The 21,072-nt window shown below is 43.4% G+C and overlaps 3 protein-coding genes across 4 annotated transcripts; 2 read left to right on the forward strand and 1 right to left on the reverse strand.

Annotated features, from left to right (window-relative positions):
- The first annotated feature begins 1,177 nt into the window (after positions 1-1,177).
- cbx8b (chromobox homolog 8b) lies at positions 1,178-4,808 on the forward strand. Its single transcript, XM_030748832.1, has 5 exons — positions 1,178-1,384; positions 1,506-1,549; positions 1,756-1,821; positions 1,916-1,982; positions 3,269-4,808. The coding sequence occupies exons 1-5, from the start codon at positions 1,316-1,318 to the stop codon at positions 4,121-4,123; spliced, it is 1,101 nt and encodes a 366-aa protein (XP_030604692.1). The 5' UTR covers positions 1,178-1,315; the 3' UTR covers positions 4,124-4,808.
- Positions 4,809-6,421: 1,613 nt separating this feature from the next.
- c1h17orf67 (chromosome 1 C17orf67 homolog) lies at positions 6,422-11,236 on the reverse strand. 2 transcript variants are annotated; one of them, XM_030749239.1, is made up of 5 exons: positions 11,219-11,236; positions 9,893-10,076; positions 8,743-8,843; positions 7,317-7,444; positions 6,422-6,677 (listed from the first exon to the last, which is right to left on the reverse strand). In XM_030749239.1, the coding sequence occupies exons 2-4, from the start codon at positions 9,945-9,947 to the stop codon at positions 7,328-7,330; spliced, it is 273 nt and encodes a 90-aa protein (XP_030605099.1). In that variant the 5' UTR covers positions 9,948-10,076; positions 11,219-11,236; the 3' UTR covers positions 6,422-6,677; positions 7,317-7,327. The 2 variants fall into 2 exon arrangements, with proteins under 2 accessions (XP_030605099.1, XP_030605033.1); XM_030749173.1 differs by lacking the exon at positions 11,219-11,236 and having other exon boundaries at positions 7,307-7,444.
- Positions 11,237-13,077: 1,841 nt separating this feature from the next.
- dgke (diacylglycerol kinase, epsilon) lies at positions 13,078-19,492 on the forward strand. Its single transcript, XM_030748143.1, has 11 exons — positions 13,078-13,781; positions 14,173-14,332; positions 14,418-14,537; positions 14,640-14,783; positions 14,905-15,062; positions 16,300-16,348; positions 16,447-16,560; positions 16,730-16,801; positions 17,611-17,738; positions 17,832-17,943; positions 18,996-19,492. Exons 1-11 carry the CDS (start codon positions 13,330-13,332, stop codon positions 19,215-19,217), a joined length of 1,731 nt encoding a protein of 576 aa, XP_030604003.1. The 5' UTR covers positions 13,078-13,329; the 3' UTR covers positions 19,218-19,492.
- Positions 19,493-21,072: the final 1,580 nt, after the last annotated feature.

Genomic DNA, 21,072 nt, shown 5'->3' on the forward strand with positions numbered 1-21,072 from the left:
TATCAAAATCAATAAGTAAAGAATTACCAATTTAAACCATCAGTTTGATGCATTATTAATAACAATAATAATAACAATAATACAGTGTTGTTTAAATAGGATTTATTTGTATTATATTGATATCTAAATAAATAATCGAATTTATTTGCGGGTAAGATTGATGCGGCCGATTTGCTGATTATTTGGAATGACAAATCTCAATACCAGAAAAAAAAAATCAAAGCTCTTTATGGTTTCTAAATTAAAAAAGTAAATCGTACCCCGATTTTTACTTTCCCGTTTTCCTGAACAGACCAATGAGACGCCGTTAGTCCCGCACAGTGAGAAGCTTCCCTTTTATTCCTGTAGAACCTTGTATGGCTCATCTTTGGGTCGTGATGGTCGTTTTTCAAACGTCTGACGAATCAGAGTCACTGAAAGGTTCAGTTTCATGGCAGAAATCCAGCGGACTGTCTTCTTACCAAACCATTATATATATATATATATATATATATATATATATATATATATATATATATATATATATATATATATATATATATATGTTTAAAATGAATGACAAATATTTAAATATATCCACATTTGATTAATCATCAAAGCTCCAGCACATGATATCCAACAAACCAGACAGCTGCATATAATTAAAATATTTTCCTTTAAGCTGAACTCACAAAGGTAAAGTAAATGTAAAAGGTAAATGTAAAATAATGAGGAAATGCAGCAGAAATGATTGATTATGTGCGCTCGGCCTGACGCAGCCAGGACAAAGAAGCGATCATTTGATGTTTTGCTTTTATGGAAGATAGAAAATACCCTCGGCATCAGCTGATGAACAGCGCCGGACGGGCTCAACGCAAATGAGGGAAATTACCGTGGCGCTGCCGCGTGATTCCGGCACTGCTGTTTCCTAGTTTCTCTCTATTTGCCTGACAACACTGACGCATCCGCAGAACGAGACTGCTTTGGTACCACGTGCGTTTTTTGCGCACATAACTTGCGCGAAATGATTCCGTCGCTGCGCGGGGAAATAAAAAGCCACCATTTCCCCCTCCCCGAAGAATTCACACAGGCGCAAGCTCCTCCCCACTCACTTAGCAACCGGAGCACGTAGCAACCGCTCGACCAATGGGTGTTCGCCTAAAGGTTCCACCGACTGCGGTTTCCTAGCAACGCTTTGAAAAACTGCGCTGACGTCCATTCTGTTCGGGAGTATTATGGTCTGTCGGGAATTCAGAGTGGCTGGGACTGGAGAAAAATATCAGCTCTGCTAGCGTTAGCGTCCACCCAGCTAACGGGAGGTAGCACGGGGGCAAACATGGAGCTTTCTGCCGTCGGGGAGAGGGTATTCGCTGCCGAGTCTATCATCAAACGCAGGATAAGGAAGGTAGGCGTGAGCTGTAACGTGCTTTTTTTCTCCCAGAATGCTGAATTTAGCGCACTCTGGTACTGCTCTTAACCCCTGCAAGCTAACGAAATCCCGTCTGTCTGTTTCTGATGGCACGCAGGGTCGCATTGAGTACCTTGTGAAATGGAAGGGGTGGTCTCCCAAGTAAGTCCTGCTACTCTCAGCCTCATGCATGTTTTCAGCCCGCGGCCGCGGTGTCCGCACTGTCTCGGCTGTGGCTGTCGTTAGCACGCCACAGCTAGCGAGACAGCGGGATTAAAGCGGAGCACGGTGGAGATTTTTAGCTCGCAGGCTAACGCCGTGCGCCAGCCTCCGCTCCATCCGAATAACACCGCGTTTTTTATCCGCAGATACAGCACTTGGGAACCGGAGGAAAATATCCTGGACTCCCGCTTGTTTGCCGCTTTTGAGCAGAGGTAAGATGTCTGTGTGGCCTTTCGGGCACTGTACGCTGTCCTCGGTGCACTTTGCTCCCGTGACACTCAAAATGGGTGTCTGCTGTTTTCACAGGGAGCGAGAAAGGGAGCTGTACGGGCCCAAAAAGAGAGGACCAAAACCCAAGACATTTCTGCTTAAGGTAAATTTAGCAGCTCGGTTTACTCTCGGCTGATTTTATTATAATGGATGCCTGACAGACTAATAAAGCCCCAGCAAACAGTGCCAGTGCATCATCGCTGGGTGAATTTTGCAGATTCTGGCTTCTTAATTTGCTTTATCTGCATGCATTAGGCGATAAGCAGGTTCAATATGCTAATTATGCATAATTAGAACAGCCTGCGCATAAATGAGTGTATTCAGTTTGTTTATTACCTTAAGGGTGTGTGTTGACATGGTAAAACGGGCTCTGAATACCTTAACACAGGGGTGCCAAAATTAAACTGTTAAATTTGTGGTGATGCCAGGCATGACAGTGGATGACATGGTAAAAATATTTTTAGATATTGGCAAATAGATTAACTCATAATGAATGCTGGAAATAGATGATTACTTCTGCTTCTCTAACTGAAGAGAATAATAAATTATTATGCACCAGTTTTAATGGACCAGCCTGCTTGAGCCTAAACTCAACAGAGTATTTCCTGTTAACTAAATGAGGTTAACAAGCAGGGAGTGTTTTTTTTTTTTTTTTTAATTTATTTATTTTTTTTAAGAAAATTAGAAATCAGGAATATTTGTGACTTCGGCATATCAGTAGATAAATAACAGTTGCACATATGAACTTTACTTTTTATGCACAAATTTATTTGCTTATTAAAATGTAGTCACAGAAATCTGAGCCTACTCTAAATGACACCTGTTTCTGGAAACTTGTGAAAAAATGTCATCTTTGCATTGTTGTCCTTCTTACATTTAAAAAAATAAATAAATAAAAACATAGTTTTTTTCTTTCTTTTTTTATATTGAGATTGATGCATTAGCCTGGAATAAATTCTTTAATTTTATAACGGTATCCATCTTTAAATTAAGAAAAGTGTTGGTGCCCTGTGAGTTGAGGAAAACATCAGGCCTGATCTGGGAACTAGGAAAACTGCAAAAAATTGGTGGAAGTTTACTAATAAACATGGTGGCCTGAGAGTTGTTAATGCTTTGTCCTATTAATGAAACATCATTTCCACCATTTCACATGTTAGAGCTGGAGTTTAATCAATATTCAATATGTTATGGGCAGAAGCAGCCTGCTTCATGGCATTTTACAAGTTAGTAGAACTAACTTGTAGCAGATAATAAAAGAATGAATTCTTTTTAGCTGCTTCAGTTTGAGGTTTGCTATGAAAGCGGCCTGTTTTACTCATGTAAGACACAAAAAATGAATTAAATGGTGTCATTTTTTTTTTAAATAATAATTTCCAACATTTCTGGTAGGCTCAGGCTAAGGTGAAGTCCAAGTCCTATGACTTCAGGAGTGAAGCAGTCCGAGGGATGCGCATCTCCTACCCGGCCCCAGAACCAGTCGCTACCCCCAGGGCCAGAGAGGGCCTGAGAGCGGTCGTTCCCACCATCTTCCCACCGAGTACTGTCAACCGTGGAGAGAGCGTACGTGTCCGACCGCCTGAACTGAGCCCCCGTGAGCACCAGCAGACTTTGCTTCATCAAACTATTCCAGAAGGACTCGTCCACATACCTAAGAAGAGAGGCCCAAAGCCTAAGCCGCGGTTTAACGATAGCAGCTGCAGTCCTGCCTTCTCTGAGCACCACAAGAGGAGAGCAGAGGAGCAGGAGATTCATGGCCCTCACAAACTGGCTAAGCTCCAGGGTGGTGAAGACATGAGGCTGGTCAAGCTGGCCCACAGACATCCAGAGAACCATGGTCACAGCCATAAACATTACCACCTCCACCACCATCATCACCACACACACAGCCGCTCCGGTGAGAGCTCCTACAAACAGCTCTACCCAGACCGTCGCCTGCATCCCCACAGAACGGACATGGAAACTCACAGGACAAAGGACGGCTCCAGCTACCTGGTGCCCGCGCATTTCAAGCAACACGCGAAAATGAGTCTGAGTCGCCCCGCCGAGCTCCCGCTGATGGAGAAGCCTTATTTTCTGGACAGGCCGTCCCCGACGCGGCTCGATGACGATTTGGACGAAGTGACGTGGAGGCCCTCTCTCGGCAACGTGGAGAAGGTCCTGGTGACGGATGTGACCACCAACTTCCTGACGGTCACCATCAAGGAGAGCAGCACTTCTAAAGGCTTCTTTAAAGACAAAAGATGACGGACTGTCAGCAGAATCACTCTGAAGTTTGTAGGACATAGTGGGATTATTAAGCAAAGCAGTTTTTGTATGTAATGTATAAAGGCAAATTACATAATGTGCATATGTGTATATAATATAAAGCTGGACATCTATTTAATGTATTGACCAAATCAAATGAAGTCCGTTTCACATTGTGCACTGTGAACATGAGTTGCATGTTTCCTTTGCAGCAGGTGGCTACTTTCTGTACAGAGCTTGTGACTTTTACTATTTTGCATTTATAACTAACAAGAATGTATTTTGCCCACGTGCATCTTCCCACCTGAAACTGTGAGAAGTTAAACTTAACTGGGATGTTTAATTCAGTCTGCGGTCCGACTGCTTCTCTTTATTTGAACAGTTTTGACTGAAAAGTTCTGTTTAATTCAATCCTGGGCTGATATTTAAAAATGAACTCAAGCACTTTGAATTTAAAAGTATTAAAAAAACAGAACAAGTTTGTCCAGGAGTTTTCAAAAACTTAAAACTAAATTAACAAATTCAACACAGTCATAATAAAAGTTTCCCCAAGGTGAATATAACATTTCTCTCATTAACGTACTTCCTATATTTTACATTTTCATAGAAAAAGGATCCTAAAGCTTTGTTGTAACTGACAAAAAAGTTGCTTTTTAGACGCTTTTCAATAAATCATTTGAATTTTCTCATTTCTTTGTGTCTTTTTTTGCACCATCTTCAGCCTGGAAGGCACCAATTATTTCCAAAATAATATAAAAATAGGGGACAATAAATTTGGTAAGAACACGTTATTTCATTTTTGTTTTTATGTTTAATTCTTGCATAGTTGCGCCAGAAGTTAAAGGCCTCGGGCTCATTGCCCTGCCTGGCGCACGCAGTCCTGCAGCGGGCCTTTATTGTTCTGCTCCCAGAGTTAGGATATCACAAATTTTGCTCCGCTTTGGTCTATGAATTTGGAAAAACCTGCAGCTGTGCTGCGACTATTTGATTTTTTTATATGTCCATTAAGCTTGCTGCGTGTCGGCCACGTAAAGCTTCGTTTTACTGGGGGGAAAAAAAAAAAAGGCTCAAATGACAAAATGCAGACAGTCGTTCCAACAGGCCTTATTTGTTTTATTTGTATTCAGTTTAAAAAATAAATAAAGCATAATTTTTTAAAATCTATTTAATGATATTTTGAGTGTTTGCTGTGCCAAGCCAGGCCTTTAAAACTCTCAGCGCGGTTAAATGCGCGTTTAGGTTTATTGCTGCCGGTCGCGCAGACAGGTGGAGGCTTTTCAGAGCGCAGCGCTGCTTCATTCATGCGCGGCTGCTCAGGTGTCCCACAGCGCTGCTGTCCTTTGTGCTCAGGTATCGCACAGTGAGACAGTGTCCCACATTTTTATTGGCTCTAGTTTACAGATCTGAGCGCCTCAATAGCCGCAAATGTGTGGCGTGAAAATAGCAATGGCATGGCCAGAAATGAAAGCAGACGAAGTAATTAACGATAGTTTTATCAGTCTGGGGGATAAAATAAAGATGAAAATACACAAGTGTAGCCTATGAAAGTATCGCAAAGACCCGAACAATCTTTAGTTTAATTTATGCTCTTAGTGTTCAGCGGGCGCTGGGCGATAATGCGATAGGCCTGTGTTTGCTTTTCAGTTGGTGCGGGGCGCCACGGTGGTGCAGCGGGTTGCACTGCTGCCTTACTGCAAAGAGGCTGTAGGCTCAAACCTCCTGGACGTCAGGCCCGCTAGATCAGCGTCAGGCTGGTGACCTGTTCACGGTGTGCGCCTGCGTCAGCTGGAAAGGCTCCTGAAGGATAATCGATGGCGAATTTGTAACTTATTGATTTTGTTACATTTTCTGGGAGTTATATTAAAAAAAAAAATTAATTGCCTTTGTGTCCTCACACTCTTTGTCCCACATTTAATTTGCTGCATGTGATCAACCTGTGGATGCTTCAGATCCGATCATCCATACATAAATATACTCCGCCTGTACAGTAAGCTCTTTTGTGTTTGATTCATTTCAACCAAAGTGAAGCTTTTAAAAATACTCGATTCTCTTAATAAAGAAAAGCATGGCGGCGGGGTGGGGTGGGGGTGGGGGGGTGTTCTGGCCTGGCTGCGCTTCAATGTGTTACCCAAAGAAAAAAACAGCATCTAATATGCAAATGATCTGAAGCGCAAAAACTTTTCTGTCGCTGAAACCAGGATCCAGCCGACTGTCTGCAGAAAAAAAAAGAAACGCTTAAGATCTGCATGCAGGTCTGCAGCCTCGCTCTTATACAAATAAATAAATTAAAGATAGGAGCTTATGATTCATTTATTTTATTTGTGTTATTCACGAACTCATTTCAGTCTGTGGCAACTACAGAAGAAAAAGAACATACAGCTGAAAAAGCAGCAAATTACAAAGTCTTCACTATTAAGATAACACACGTCATGCATGTTTTTGTCACTAGATTGCAAGACAATGAGAAAAGAGACTCTAGCTTTTTATTGTTCAGTGAATTTCAGGCTTCAGATTGTTGAGTTTGTGGTCCGTCAGTCAGTCACCTGGCTGTTTCCTGCACAGAGAGGGAAAAAAAACAGATCAAACAAAATACGTGAGACTTCATAAATGAGTCTGAGTGTTTATCAAAGTGGTTACAAAAATGATTCTATAGCCTCTTAAATCCATGTTGACTGTAAAGTGAGGTGTGAATCATTCTTAATCCTCAAACTAATATTCAGGTTTAATTTAGATTCACATGAGCAGCAATTTCAATCTTTATGAGGGAACCAGCTGGACATCACTTTGCCTTTACCTCAGTGGAAAATTTACCAGAGGGATGTTCATTAACATGATGTAACCCACAAAACTGGTGAATTCTGAAATACTGCAAATGAGCCAGTTTGAATTTTAAAATTAATTAAGCAAGAAAACTAGAAATGAGTCCCGGCTGTGAGACTTTTTCCTCAGAGGTTTCTGAGGTTTCCTGTTTGTATCAAACAGTCTTGATAAAAATCACAAAAAAACAGGAAGAGAACTGAAACAACAGCAGAGACGATCATCCAACACGGAAACAAATCATTCAGTGTTCAAATGAGAGAAGATTTGGCCGATTTGGCTGGTGCTTCTGCTGCTGTGTAGGTGCACAGAGCTGCATTTATTCGTGTGCGGCCTGCAGATGGGGCTGGAAGTGAAAGTCGAGACCTCAGGCGACCTTTGCCACCTTCACACTGGGTGTCCGTAGTTCCTGTCGCAGCGTGGGTAGCAGTGAGGGTTCAGCCAGTGCTCCAAGTTGGTCTCCCGGGCCCTCAGATCCAGAGCCTGCATGTGGAGCAGATGCTCCTGCGGGGACATGATAGGCATCAGTGAAAAAGGTGAAACGAAGGGCAGATGAGTGCACACTGAAAGAAACACCAAGAGAAAGCTGATACACGCTGGAGCCGGTTTTGCAAAACTGAAACACAGCACGAAGTAAACTGACAGATGAGTGAACTGGGGGAGATTTCACGTGTCCTGCACAGAGATGAAGGGATGCATTAAAAGCACCGCAGTGCACGTGCTTCAGGAGAAGTTACTTTATTTTCAATGCACTTAGCTCAGGTACGGACAGGAAGATTGGCTTCTGTCATGTCTCACCCTGTAAATTAGATTAGGTGGCCCAGACCTCTGTGTCAGCACTCTGTGTCCCAGAGAGGGAGCATTAAAGGTTAAACTTTTTTTTTTTGTTCTGTAAGCTCACACACACACACACACACACACACATATACATATATATATATATATATATATATATATATATATATATATATATATATATATATATATATATATATATATATATATATATATATGTGTGTATATTTAAAAGGTTTCTAGCTAAAAGTTCCTTTGATTGCACAATGAATATATTTTTAAAAATTTACAAATTATTTTTAAAAATGAAATTGTGTGACGTTATGTTGTATTTAATTTGCATTTGTTTATTTTTTGTGAATTATTTTTATTTCTTAAATATTTTTCTCACGTCACTTTAGGTTTCGTGACCTGCTTTTAATTCTCCAATTTCATCAACTAAATTACACACAAACAAACAAACAAATAGATAAAATGAGGTGAAAAGTCAAAAAGGTCAAAAGTATTTACAATATACAGAAAGTTCTATAATTCATTTATAAAAGCAACCATAAAGCTTTAATGCTTAAATTCACCCTCTGTAAGCAGACTTTAAAGAATAATCATGAATGTTTTATAAAACAATGTAACAAGCTTTAAAAGCTGTATGAAGATCTATAAGTATTGAATTTTTTTCTCCCTAGAAACACATCAAGTGATAAAACACAGATGCATTTATGTGGCTTTTTGCTTTTAACCCATATAGATGTGTTTAAGGTTTAAAACACACAGTATGAGTTCATTCTTTGGATGACTCGTATTAGCAGGACTCACATTTTTCACAAAAATATGAATTAAAATTACTTTAAAGGTCTCTGTCATGCTTGCAGCACCACTTACACTGTGCTGCAATTTATTGGTTTTACCCAAACAGGCCACACACACTGTTGCAATGGTACCCAGTAGGTTCAATACTGTCAGTTAAAGCTGTGTCTTTTTCTAATGTACTAATCGTGAGTGGACCTCACCCTCAGTGGCTCATCGGGATAGCCGGGCTTCATTGGCCGGTCCTGCCTCTTAGTGCGGAGCAGCTGCTTAGCCACGCTCTCCTTAATGATGGGGTTTGCATCTGAGAGGGACCAAAATGGAAAGATAAGAGTCTGAAAGCAAATGTTTATTTAAATGTCTTGTAATGCATGCTCACTTCTTCTTCTGGTGCTGGGGAAGAAGGTTTGACAGATTAGGAGAAGACTGTGTGTTCTTGCCTTGTGGGTGTGAGTCAGTCCGTGTGTGTTGGCAGCTTCCTCTGTTTTTCCTTATTCTTAGACCCAGGAACTAAAACTGTCTCCTCTGAGTTTACCCTCCGCCTCAGATATTTTGTTTGTGACTATTTTATTGGCAGCTGAAGTTTTGCTGAATAAGAATAAACAAAGCTCTCACACTATCTGCTGCTGGTGAGCTGCGGCTGGCCCGATCGGTTGAGCCAGTGTGTGTGAGGCTGTTTATTCCCCAACGGCAGCTACACACCCACACAGACACACACAGACACACACACACCACTTTCTGCAGAGTGAGGGCTCTCTGTCTCCTTCTCTCTAAGCCCAGGCCTGTATTAGCAGGCAGGGTATTTGGAGGAAGGTAACAAAGTGCCCATTCAGCCCCCTCGCTCCCCAGGGAGTCAAGTCCATGCAGCGCGTGACCCCAGCAGGCTTTCTGTTCCTCTCCTGCCACAGGGAGCTGCTGTGAAACTCACTTCTGTCAACACAAGGCCTGAGCTGCTGCTTGCCTGGACCCTCACAGCAACGTGGCAAAACACTGCCCACCTCCATCTTTAAGACAGACTTTGGACTGTGGGAAAAATAAGCCATCCTGATGCTGTTTTATGCCTTAAATCAGGCTTGAAACTTGAAAAATCAGCTGCTGTAAAATATAACAGACTAAACTAAAATATAAATGAAGACCTTCTTCTATGGCACGATCTAAATATCAGCATTAAGCAAAAGGAAGTTGCATCATGACATGCATTACTCTTCATGGTCTACAATCTAAACACACCAGCTCACTCACAGTCACAGTCACAATCTACAGAGCACCCAGAGTAAGTGTTCTGATGCCATCCCCTAATTTACAGCGACAGGATGCTGTCCTCCTCCGGTAAATTCCCTAAGAATTTCCTACCTGTGTAAACGGTCAGCAGGACCACGCAGAGCAAAAACACCTGCAGCTTCTTCATCTTCTTCTTCACCTGTTTCCTGCCTGAGCCCGCTCAACTCTGAGGTCCTGACCAGAGTCCAGAGGAGGTGAAAAGGGGAGATTCTCCTCCTCCTGGGCTTCCTCCTTCACTTCAGCCACAACCCAGCGCCTCGGGTTACCAAGGTTTCAAATAAATCAGAAATATTAGTGAACATTAGTGCACAGAAAACATACATTTTATTTATTTTTTTTTGTATTTGCTGTAGCTTTAAAGGTGAACAGTTCCTGCAGATAACTAACTAATAGCATCTTAGGGAACCTTAAGTTCCATATTTATATTCCTGGACTCTATCTGAGTAGCTTTGCATGATTTAGTGTTGAAAATAATCCTTATTTATCTTTTGCTGAGCTTTGTGCAGCCCCTCAGCCCCCCCCCCCCCCCCCCCCCCCCCATCTGAAACAAGCTGCTTTAAATCCGTCCCCTTTAAGCCAAATTTCTCCTGATCTGCTTGTAAACAGGCGATTTGAACAGCAGCTGGGTGCAGCTTGTGTAGCTTCTCAATGACGTCATACAGAGCAAAAAGTAGAAAAAAAACTACCTGAAAACAAGCATTTAGAGCAGTCTGAATCCTGAGCTTTTGGCTCACGGGGATTACCGATGCATATGCTGATGACATCATTTGTAAATTTAGCCATTTTTAATATAAGCATCCATCACTACATGTGACAGTAATCAAGGAAAAGCAGATTAAGTCCACTTTAATGTAGGCTGTCTCTATAATAACGTTGCAGGTAGGAGTCTGTCCACTAGATGGTGCTGCAAGCATAGTCACTGAGAGAAAGGAGCCGCTTTGGTGAAGCGGGTGATGTTTCCTTTAACGATCTTTTATATTTTTATGTTTTTATGTTCATATCAGCTGTTCAACATGTAACATTTAGATTTATGCGCGATTTTATTTTGTGAGGCGCTGCAGGAAATAATCATGATGTTGACACTGACGTGTGAAAGATTGCATTATGGGAAGTGGAGGCTCCACTGTTTCTGGAGTTTCACTCATAAGGCCGGAATGTTTTTGGCTTTACAATTTTGCATTTCAAGTTTGCACTCTCGAAACCATCAGAGATGCCATTAAACAGTCAATAATTAAAGTGAAGTTGGCCATATTAGCAGTCTAACAGCAACCTCGGGTGTCCCTGCACAGCCCCTTTGGTACACACAGTGAGATGGATCCTTAACGAAACCCAACAAAACAGCGCCTGGAATACAGTTAACAACAGTGTCAAAGGTTATTTTGAGACAAAAATACATACTGTGCCCTGAGAGCAAGCTTCAGCTTCTCTTAGCACCATCAGTAAAGCGTCCCACACCTACCCACACAAACATTCCCCCTCCTCCCACCTGCATTTAGCTTGCTGCGGTCTGATCACCTTAATTTAACCCTTATTTATTAATTTATTTATCTAGATGTTCTACAGCAGTGACGTTCGAGTAAATACGTCATTATGCGTCATTATTGCCGTTTCCTCGCTGCTCCATGTACGCGCGTACGTGGCCTAATGACCAAGTGCATTTAATGTGGCTCAGTAATATTATTGATCTGATTAATTCCCGGGACGCAGAGAGCTTCCTGCACTCTCCGCTCGCAAAGCGCATGCGTGCTGTGAACCTGGGGCGCCGAATCAGAGACGAGGTTTAAATTGTGAGATGTGAATTTCAGTTACTTCCGCGTTCACTCACATTTAAACGGAAGACGGAAAAATGCGGTTGAACTGTCCCAGTCTGTCTGCAGAAGCTCCAGGAGGGTTTTTGTCTTGATGTAAGTCGACGGATAACAAAGTTTGTGAGTCCGACTATGACCTCATCAGCTCACGCAGGCCTGCAGACCCAACACCTCCTCTGGGAGATTTCAGCGCTCAAATTAAAAGCCAAATTTCAGAAAAGATCTCCCAAGAAGAAAGTTCCTGTTTTGCACTCTGCCTGAAAATAACTTCCTTCTTACCGAACTCACCTTTTTAACTTGAGTCAATCATATTTTTTTTAATCATTGCTTACGAGGAATCTGTCTAAAAAACATCATTATGATATGAGTATTAATATTTGCGCTATTTCAGAGAAGATTTCCTATTAGAAATTGCAACTTTTTAAGTAATTTTCTTGCTTGCATAAATTTTTCTACTGTAAATTTGCACTCTTTGTATCGTACCTGATAGTTATACATTGTAAATCAAGATTTCACTGAATAAATACATACGTAATCATTGTAATAGTAGGTCAAGCCAGTTTATTTATAAGACATTTCAAAATAATGTCTCCATAGCCGGGGATCGGTTCGCCAGGGCCTCCGCCCTGAGTTCGTAGGGGTTGGGTGCACACATTGCACCCGACCCCTACGACGCCTCCTGCGGGTGGTGGGCCTTCAGGAGGGTGGGCCCATGTCTACTCTTCGGGCTGCGCCCGGCCACGGCCACGGGCTCATGCACTTCACTCCAGTGCAGTTTAAATCTGCTGGTACTCCATTTCTCTATTATGCTGCTTTCTGCCTCTACTCCACTATTTTTGGAAAATAATATATAATACAAGAATATTTTAGAAGTATATATAACATATACTTCTATAATATACAACTTTAATATTTCACAAATGTACTCATGCCATTTATTTTATGGCATTAGTTACATTAGTTATATGATGCTTTATTATTATTATTATTACTGAAATTACCCAGCAGCATATAAATAAAGAAATCATCTCCAGTTATACATGTTAATCATTAATTACTGGATGATCCTGTAATATTATGTATGAGGTTCTGCATGATGAGTACTTTTACTTTAGGTACTTTAAGCATATTTTGATGCAAAAACTTTAGCCGTATTACTGGAGCAGGTTTATGACTTTTACTTACATGGTCTAAATATTTATTTCACTGCTTTTATTATTCAGTAAAAGCAACATCCGGGTTTCTGTGGAGTTCTCGTTTCATGTAATAACTGTAATAGGACACGGAGCTGTATTTATATCTGATCTATATTTGATTTCTGGTAGTGCCCCCACGACCACCCTACGGAAGGAAAATGCTGGAGACGGCCCTGCAGTGAGGTACGGAAACTTCCTGTTTCCTCTTGGATGTGCGCATGTGCGTTTCGCCCGTGGGTTGACCATCTTGACTCGTAAATGCTCTCTGCTGCAGATCTGTCAGGAGGTGGCTCCTGGCTTTAACGTCATGTCGATGTCCTCTTGTTTACAGCTTCTTATACACAAATAATACGTTTGAGCTGAATTTGGTGCCGGCTTGTTGGTGATCATGCGCGTCGCAGGGAACCGTGGAGCGCGTCCGGTCTTCTTTAAGTGTTGTTTATCTGCTTTTTACTGATTTCCGCTCGTTAACATCTCGCAGAGCTTTCGCCACAGTCCTCCGGCGATGTGCAGCGAGGGGGACGAAGCGCAGGACGACTGCGGCTCCCGGGAGGAGTGGACGCTGCTGTTCTGGACTTCTCTGGCCGTCATCGTCCCGGTCATCATCACGCTGTGGTGCAGCGCCCAGCGCTCCAAGAGGAAATCGCACATGAAGGATTTCTTTCGCAAGAGCAAGCACGGCTGGCACTACACCGACCTGTTCAACAAGCCCACCTACTGCTGCGTCTGCTCGCAGCACATCCTGCAAGGAGCTTTCTGCGACTGCTGCGGCGTGTGCGCCGACGAGCAGTGCCTGCGCCGGGCCGACCGCAGCCTGCCCTGCAAGGAGATCATGGCCCCCTCCAGCCCCGAAGGAGCCATGGAGCATCGCTGGGTCCGCGGAAACGTGCCTCTGGCCAGTTATTGTGCCGTATGCAAACAGCAGTGTGGGACCCAGCCGAAGCTCTGCGACTTCAGGTAGCGTAGGTGGTGTTGGGACAGACATGTGGACGGATCCACTGAACTGCGCAGACCCGCAGCTGCGTTTCTGCGTAAAAAACGAGTGAAAGAGCAAATAGATGAGCAGAATTTTAAACTTGCTTTTCTTTAATATGACTTTAAGGTTTACATGTAATAACAGACACCACGTCTGGTGGACTGCTGCTGCTATTCAGCGTGAAAGAATCCAGTCTTATATTATCAGATAAACTCCCAGCTCAGTATGATACTTACACTCCACTGTGCCAAAGGTTAGAGGTCAGAGACAGACATCAAGCCTGCAGCCTGTGAGCAGTTTAGGGTCACGCTTTCTTTGGCAGCTTTTCCTTTTGTGTTTCTAATAGTTTTGCACCCTCTGCCCCTGCTTCAGGTGCGTGTGGTGCCAGACCACAGTGCACGATGACTGCATGGAGAGCTTGGCGGATGGAGACGTGTGCGACCTGGGCGAGTTCCACAGTCTCATCATCCCTCCTCACTACCTCTACCTTGTCAACAAGCTCCGCCGCAGGCACCCCGACGAGTACAGCAAGGTGTTGAATTTGGCCTGTTGTGATGCTCTCACTGCAGGTGCTCCCGAGATGTTTTAAAAGAGTGTGTTCTGCTTGTGTCTTGTAGCTGGGCTCTTCCTGTGGCAGCGGCTGGACTCCAGTGTTGGTCTTGGCTAACACTCGGAGTGGGAACAACATGGGGGAGGCTCTGCTGGGGGAGTTTCGCACTCTCCTCAACCCGGTGCAGGTCAGTTTGCAGCTTCTCTACTTTTGTCTCAGTGAGAACAAACGTTACTTCTCAGATCCTGGAACTAATCTTGTTTCCTGCTTCGCTCTCTTTCACCTCCAGGTGTTTGACCTATCTGAGCTCACTCCTTCCAAAGCCCTCCAGCTGTGCACCCTCCTTCCCCCCGGCAGGGTCCGGGTGCTGGTGTGTGGAGGTGATGGCACAGTGGGGTGGGTGCTTGATGCCATTGATGCTATGAAGCTAAAGGTGAGATGTCTCGGTGCTAAGAAGAGAGCGGGGTCTTTTTTTTTTTTTTAATGTCTCCACCTACATATCACTACTTCTCTTTCCCAGGTCAGTAACAAAACTTTATCCTTTCCTTTGTCAGGGCCAAGACCAGTTCATCCCGAGGGTGACCATTCTGCCTCTGGGGACAGGAAATGACCTCTCTAACACTTTAGGCTGGGGGGCTGGGTATGCTGGAGAGATTCCCGTGGAGCAGGTTCTCCGTAACATCCTCGATGCTGAAGTGGTCAGAATGGACAGGTGAGGGGGTGACGAGTATTCCTCAGACTCTCAGTCTGAAATTCCCTAACAGACAGACAGTCTTAGAAAAGTGTTGTCTTTTATGTATTTGGAGCATTAAAACATCCCCAGGTAGAACGGCTTCATGCATCACAGTGGTCAGAAGTGTTTTCGCGCCGATGGAAGAAGATGGAGGTGGACACTTTAACATCAGCCACTGGTTAACGATGTCCCGTTGTGAAGACTCGAGCTGAGCGTTTTGCTGTTGTCGTCTTAGTGTTTAGAAACAGAAATGTGATGAGCACGAGGTGGATCTGACCGAGGAACAGTGGGACCCTGCGCCCATGGAGCAAAATCAATTTATTTAGTATTTCCTAACAATAATATTAATATAATGCATCGCCCTGATCGGCGAGCTATCACCCATCACTTTGATCACTGTCGATCCCCGACATCATCACCCACTGGAGAAACCCTAAAACACGCCCTACTTTATTCTCCTTTTTGACTTGAATCGGGGCAGTGACTTCAAAAAATAAACATTGAGTTTTATTGTGAATCATGAACTCATCAGCAAAATATTTACTGAAGAATACAAGAATACAAAGCCTGTTTTTACTGAGGAGGCTAAAGTGTGCCAGAAACCGAGGCAAAGGTTTGGTTTCTCATTCCGAGGTGCTCAGGCGAGAGGATAAAATATGAAAACGTCAAAACTCCAGCAGCAACTTTACTGCATGACTGACATGTTTCAGCAGGGTCATCGTCAGATGACTGTAGCTCACATCAATGGTCAGGACAGGTCAGCATTTACATTGCAAATGAGACGTGGTCAAGTACGTCCCTCTCGACCTTGAGCCGGTTTGAGTGGTCGGATCACATTGTCCCGTGGTGGTTGCTTACACTTGGATTTTATGCTTTGCACTTGTGATCTGATGTCATAAGATGTGTTTCAAAAGCATGTGTGAACAGGGCTTAAACACAATAAGTTACACGTGACATTTATGTTCTATCGTTTAAAATCAACAAATTTAAGCCATTTAGCAGCTGATTTTAATATTTTTTTATTCAGTCTGTTTACATTTTATCAACTTGTGGTAACAAAAAAAAAAAATCTCCCATGCAAGTACTGAGACCTGAGGAAATATGAACAAAATAAAATAAATCCTCCAACCAGTGAACCGTGTATTTCTCAAATCCAAAGTTTGGACCTGCTTGTGTTTGTTTTCCTTCTGCTGACGACCTTTATTATTATTTTCAGATGGAAAGTCCAGGTAGCATCCAAAGGTGTCTACTTTCGCAAACCAAAGGTGAGTTTTTTTCCTCTGTGTTGATCAGTGAGCAGTTCATTTCCTAACGTGCCGACAGCTGACCCACTGAAGCACTGAGCCGTAGATATCCTCCTCAGGTTCTGTCCATGAACAACTACTTCTCCGTGGGGCCCGACGCTCTGATGGCGCTCAACTTCCACGCACACCGTGAGAAAACGCCCTCATTCTTCTCCAGCCGTATCATCAACAAGGTCCGTAATTTGCATAAACAAAGCATGTTGCAAATGTTCGCCACTCTGGGGTTTCAATAAGCTTTACCTTTTAAATCCTTAATTGTCTTTGTTGTTTCTGGTGGTTTTTGTAGAGATGTCAGAAACGCAGTTACTTTTTGCACTCATGCAGACTTTCCTCTTTCCTCAGGCTGTGTATTTCCTGTATGGCACCAGAGATTGTTTAGTGCAGGAGTGTAAAGACCTGGATAAGAGGATTGAGGTACGACAGACTCGTGCATGCGATGAAGCGTCATGTTAATTTTGTTTGAAGCTCATAAAGAGGACCAGAGTGACTCCTGGGATGCTGGTCATCAGGTCGTTTCTGTAAATGTGAATTTATTGCGCTGTGACTTCAGCAGAGTGTGTGCACATGCAGTGGAGGACTCAGACAATCTTTATAGGGGTTTCCGATCTGAGATGGTGGCGCAGAAACCGCTGTTTCATCATTTATGTGTTATTCTGTGCAGCCACAGAAAAGGCAGGCAATGCAGGCAGTTTTCAAAGTGTCGGGAAGATAAAACGTGAATATCTTGCAAACTTTTCAATGTTCTTTTCTGCCAAATGATCGCCGAGTTAGACCAAAAACTCGCAGTGAGACATGAAATGAGAGTGCACAGCTCCAAGATGCAATCACGCGGCTTTACTGTTGACGTAATTCTGATATCAAATCTAAAACAGTCCGTGTCAGATTTCGTGGTCTCCTGTCATGGATTAGATTATCTAAAGCCCAAAGAGGAGAGTCTCGTTCTGTGTCTGACCCCTTGAATTTCAGGATGCTGAATGCGTGTTGAGGATTTTTTTAGTTGTTGCTGTTATCGATCCAGCTTTAACTTCTGTCTTAAAGGTAAATTCACTGCCAAAGCTTTAACCCTCCTGTTTGCTGGGTGCATCTACACATTTGCTTTATTGTGGATTTAATGCAGAGATTATCAGGTAATGTGAAGGTTCACATAAAGACTCTGCATTTAACCTTTATAATGCATCAAAAATATGTGTGTTTGTGTGTGTGTGTGTATGTTCCTGCCACAGCTGGAATTGGATGGCGAGAGGGTGGAGCTTCCCAGTCTGGAGGGCATCATAGTCTGTAACATTGGCTACTGGGGTGGAGGCTGCAGACTCTGGGAGGGTATGGGAGACGAACCATGCCCCCCTACTCAGTAAGACACTTTTGGTAACTACAGAGAGCATATTATTAGCAAATTTTGATCAGGAAAATCTAAAAGTAAAAGTGTTACTTCCTGTCTCTGCAGGCTGGATGATGGCCTGCTGGAGGTGGTGGGGGTGTTTGGCTCCTTCCACTGTGCTCAGATCCAGGTCAAGCTGGCCAACCCTGTACGGCTGGGACAGGCTCACACTGTCAGGGTGAGGCCATCACACGTGCGCACAGTTCTGCCACACCACTTCCTGTTTACCTCATTTACTGGCCATGCAGAATGACAGCAAGGGGGTGTAATTACTTTTCCACTGCCATTTGCCTCAGTGCAGTCTAATTGTGACTAATCTGATTAAGGTTTTGTTACTGAGCTTCTGCATGAGTTCATTTTCCCTCACTTGCGTTCACCTTTTACATAAAAGAACATTCATGTACACAATCCACTGTTAAACTATTAATAAGCATAAAGGAGCCGCTCACACAGACCTCCAGGTGCTTTCAAACAGATGAACTTCCATCAGTTTGTGTGAACTGTAAAGACACACCTGAATGTGTATTTGGCATTGCTGTGAGAGTGTACCCACGAAAGGTGCAGCAGTTGATGAACTATTGTGGTTTTCTACTTGTGCTCTGTCCTCTTGCTCTTTTCCCCGCCTGTCAGCCACGGCATTGCTACAAAAATCATCTGTTATTAGTGACATAATCCGGTGTTTTCCAAAGCTTGCTCTGCAGCCCCCTGGTGGTCTATGAAGGTACTGTTGGGTGGCTGTTACACATGACAAAAAAAAAAAGAAGAAATATAAAATATTTACATATTAAAAAGTAAATACTGATAAAAGCAGACTGTTTATGGTGAGAAGAGCTTTAAATTGGAGTGCTGACTATCAGGTGAAAAAAACAGATCCACAAAGTAACTGATTTTAACCTCCTGTTAATCTGTTATTAAACTGTTCTGCTCATTTCCAGCTACATATTTATATTCTTTGACTTTGTCAGAGTAGCTCTGCATGAATCAGAGTTCAAAATAAGTCTTTATCTTTTACATGGCCTTTGACTTCCCTAACCCTAACCCTGTGTGAAACAAGCTTTCGTCTGATTGGCTGCCTCTCTTAAACACAAGGTTTGCTCACACCTGGAGCTGTGTGCCTGGCATTACCATTATTAAGGATATGCTCATCAGTCTTTATGTGTGTGTTTTCCCCATTCATAACATTCACATATGTGTGCGTTGACGTGTTGGGTGTTACCCTTCCCTCTCCAGCTCGTTTTGAAGAGCTCCACGATGCCCATGCAGGTGGATGGGGAGCCGTGGGCGCAGGGCCCCTGCACCATCACCATCACCCATAAGACCCAGGCCCTGATGCTGTACCACAGCGCGGAGCAGACTGACGACGACGACGATGAAACCAGCGCCTCCGAGACGGAGAGCCCGACTCCTCACGACTCTCCCAGGTCCCCGGGCCCGGGGGCCGCTCGAGTGTGACCCACCGCAAACATCGTGTGACGCGAAGCTCTTGTTATCCTCGATATTTCTGCTCAGTTTGCATTAATCACTCCCCTGCGTTAGTTTTCCTCCTCCGAGGTCTCACGTCGTGTTGATTAGAACAGATGTTATCGTTTGTTTGTGTAATGATTTTGAATCTTTTGAGAGCTCGCAGAGGGAGAAAGATTACTTTGTTACTGAGCTGGTGTGAGTTGTTGTTTGGTCTTTTATCTGCTCACTCTCCTTATAACTCAGAGCTCAGGCAGCCCCCCCCCCCCCCCCCCCCCCCATAGCCAAGAGGAGGTAAATGTTTTGGAGAGATTGCTCTTGTATTGCACTGATCTTCTGTGCCATAGATAATCTATAGTCGACGATACTGTATTTATTACTCTGTATTTACAATTGAATGCTCAGTGCTGCTCTGCATGTGTCAGTGAGCCATTTTAACAGGTTTCCCAGGTTTAAATGAACCCCTAAAAGCCATGTTTAAATCAGCAGCAGGTGATGAAGTTGTGTTCCATGAGAGAACAGCAGGTTGAGGAGGTCTGGCTGATGTTATAGGCTTTATATCCCACAAGTTTTGTATTCCACAAAAAGCACAAAATAATCAGAGTGAAAGACTTTCAGGATCAGTGTGCTGGCGGACCGCAGTGGTTGATGTGTGACGTGTAGTATCGTCTCTGAGGACCCTCCTCACCGTCACCCGGGCTGTGTGTTTCGATGGTGCACGGGCTCTGATGAAGCTTTAGTGTGCCGTCCACCAGCGGACATCAGTGTTTACATTAAGGTGCACCGCCTCGAGTCGTTCGCCAAACCAGATTTACCCACGATCTAACGTCCCTGTATGAGCTACAGGATAATGGGCCAAGTTGCTGAGTTTATTTTGAAAGTACTGCTGAGTAGATGTAGGTCAGTGGATCTGTTTTGCCTTCATTTTGAACCGTTGGTTTTCCTCTTCTTTGCTCCTGTTTACATATTTTGTGTTGCACTTTTTTTTTTTTTGGCATTTACACTGATAAAAGTATCTTACACTGCCCAGGATGTTACACTGACCTTTGTTACTGCTGACTGTAATAACTGCTGATAGGTTTATGCTCTCCCGCGTTACATACAGTGCATTCTTTTGCAGTCAACCCAAAAGTCACCACAAGGTGGCGCATTGCAGACAGTATTTCTGTAGGCAGTACAACAGGGTGGTCTTCATATACTAGGATCATCACATGCTTGTACCTATGTTCAGGTGAAATGCTGATTTTGATCTTTGCTGTACTCTGCAGAGTACGTGCAGGAGGACATTTGTGTGTCTGTTTTGCTGTTGGAGGTGGTCCTCTGCTCTGAGCCATATCAGGAAGGTCTGCAGCCTGTTAGTTTAGGCTTTGTTGTGAAACAGGAGCTGCCCTGCTGCTCCTAAGGCTGAACAGGATACGACTCTTGCCATGTGATGCCTACTGCTTTTGAAATATGCACCTCCCTCCCAAACCGCACGGTTTCATCACCCTCTATTTGTTTGGTGTATGTTGTTGCTCAAGGACACCTGCTTGACCTTTTACCTTCTTGTCCATGTTTACCAGAGCTGTCTGTGTTGCACTGAAGTTTGCTGAACCGTAGCAATATTTTAAAGCCACTAGGTCCTTAGCCACGCTAGCATCACGGTCCCAGTGATACGCGAAACAACAAAATTGCCTGCATTTCTCTCAGGCTGCAGTTTAAAAATTTACAACATGAGAAATATGAGCAATATCCTAATTCTGTATATGTTGTATGTATGCAGGGACAGCAGCTTAACTGCTCAGAGCTCAAATCAGAGTTGACCTTGTTTATGGCTGCAGAGAGTTCTGGTTGCATCACATGGACG

This window comes from Archocentrus centrarchus, chromosome 1 (genome assembly GCF_007364275.1).
Source record: "Archocentrus centrarchus isolate MPI-CPG fArcCen1 chromosome 1, fArcCen1, whole genome shotgun sequence".
Lineage (NCBI taxonomy): Eukaryota > Metazoa > Chordata > Actinopteri > Cichliformes > Cichlidae > Archocentrus > Archocentrus centrarchus.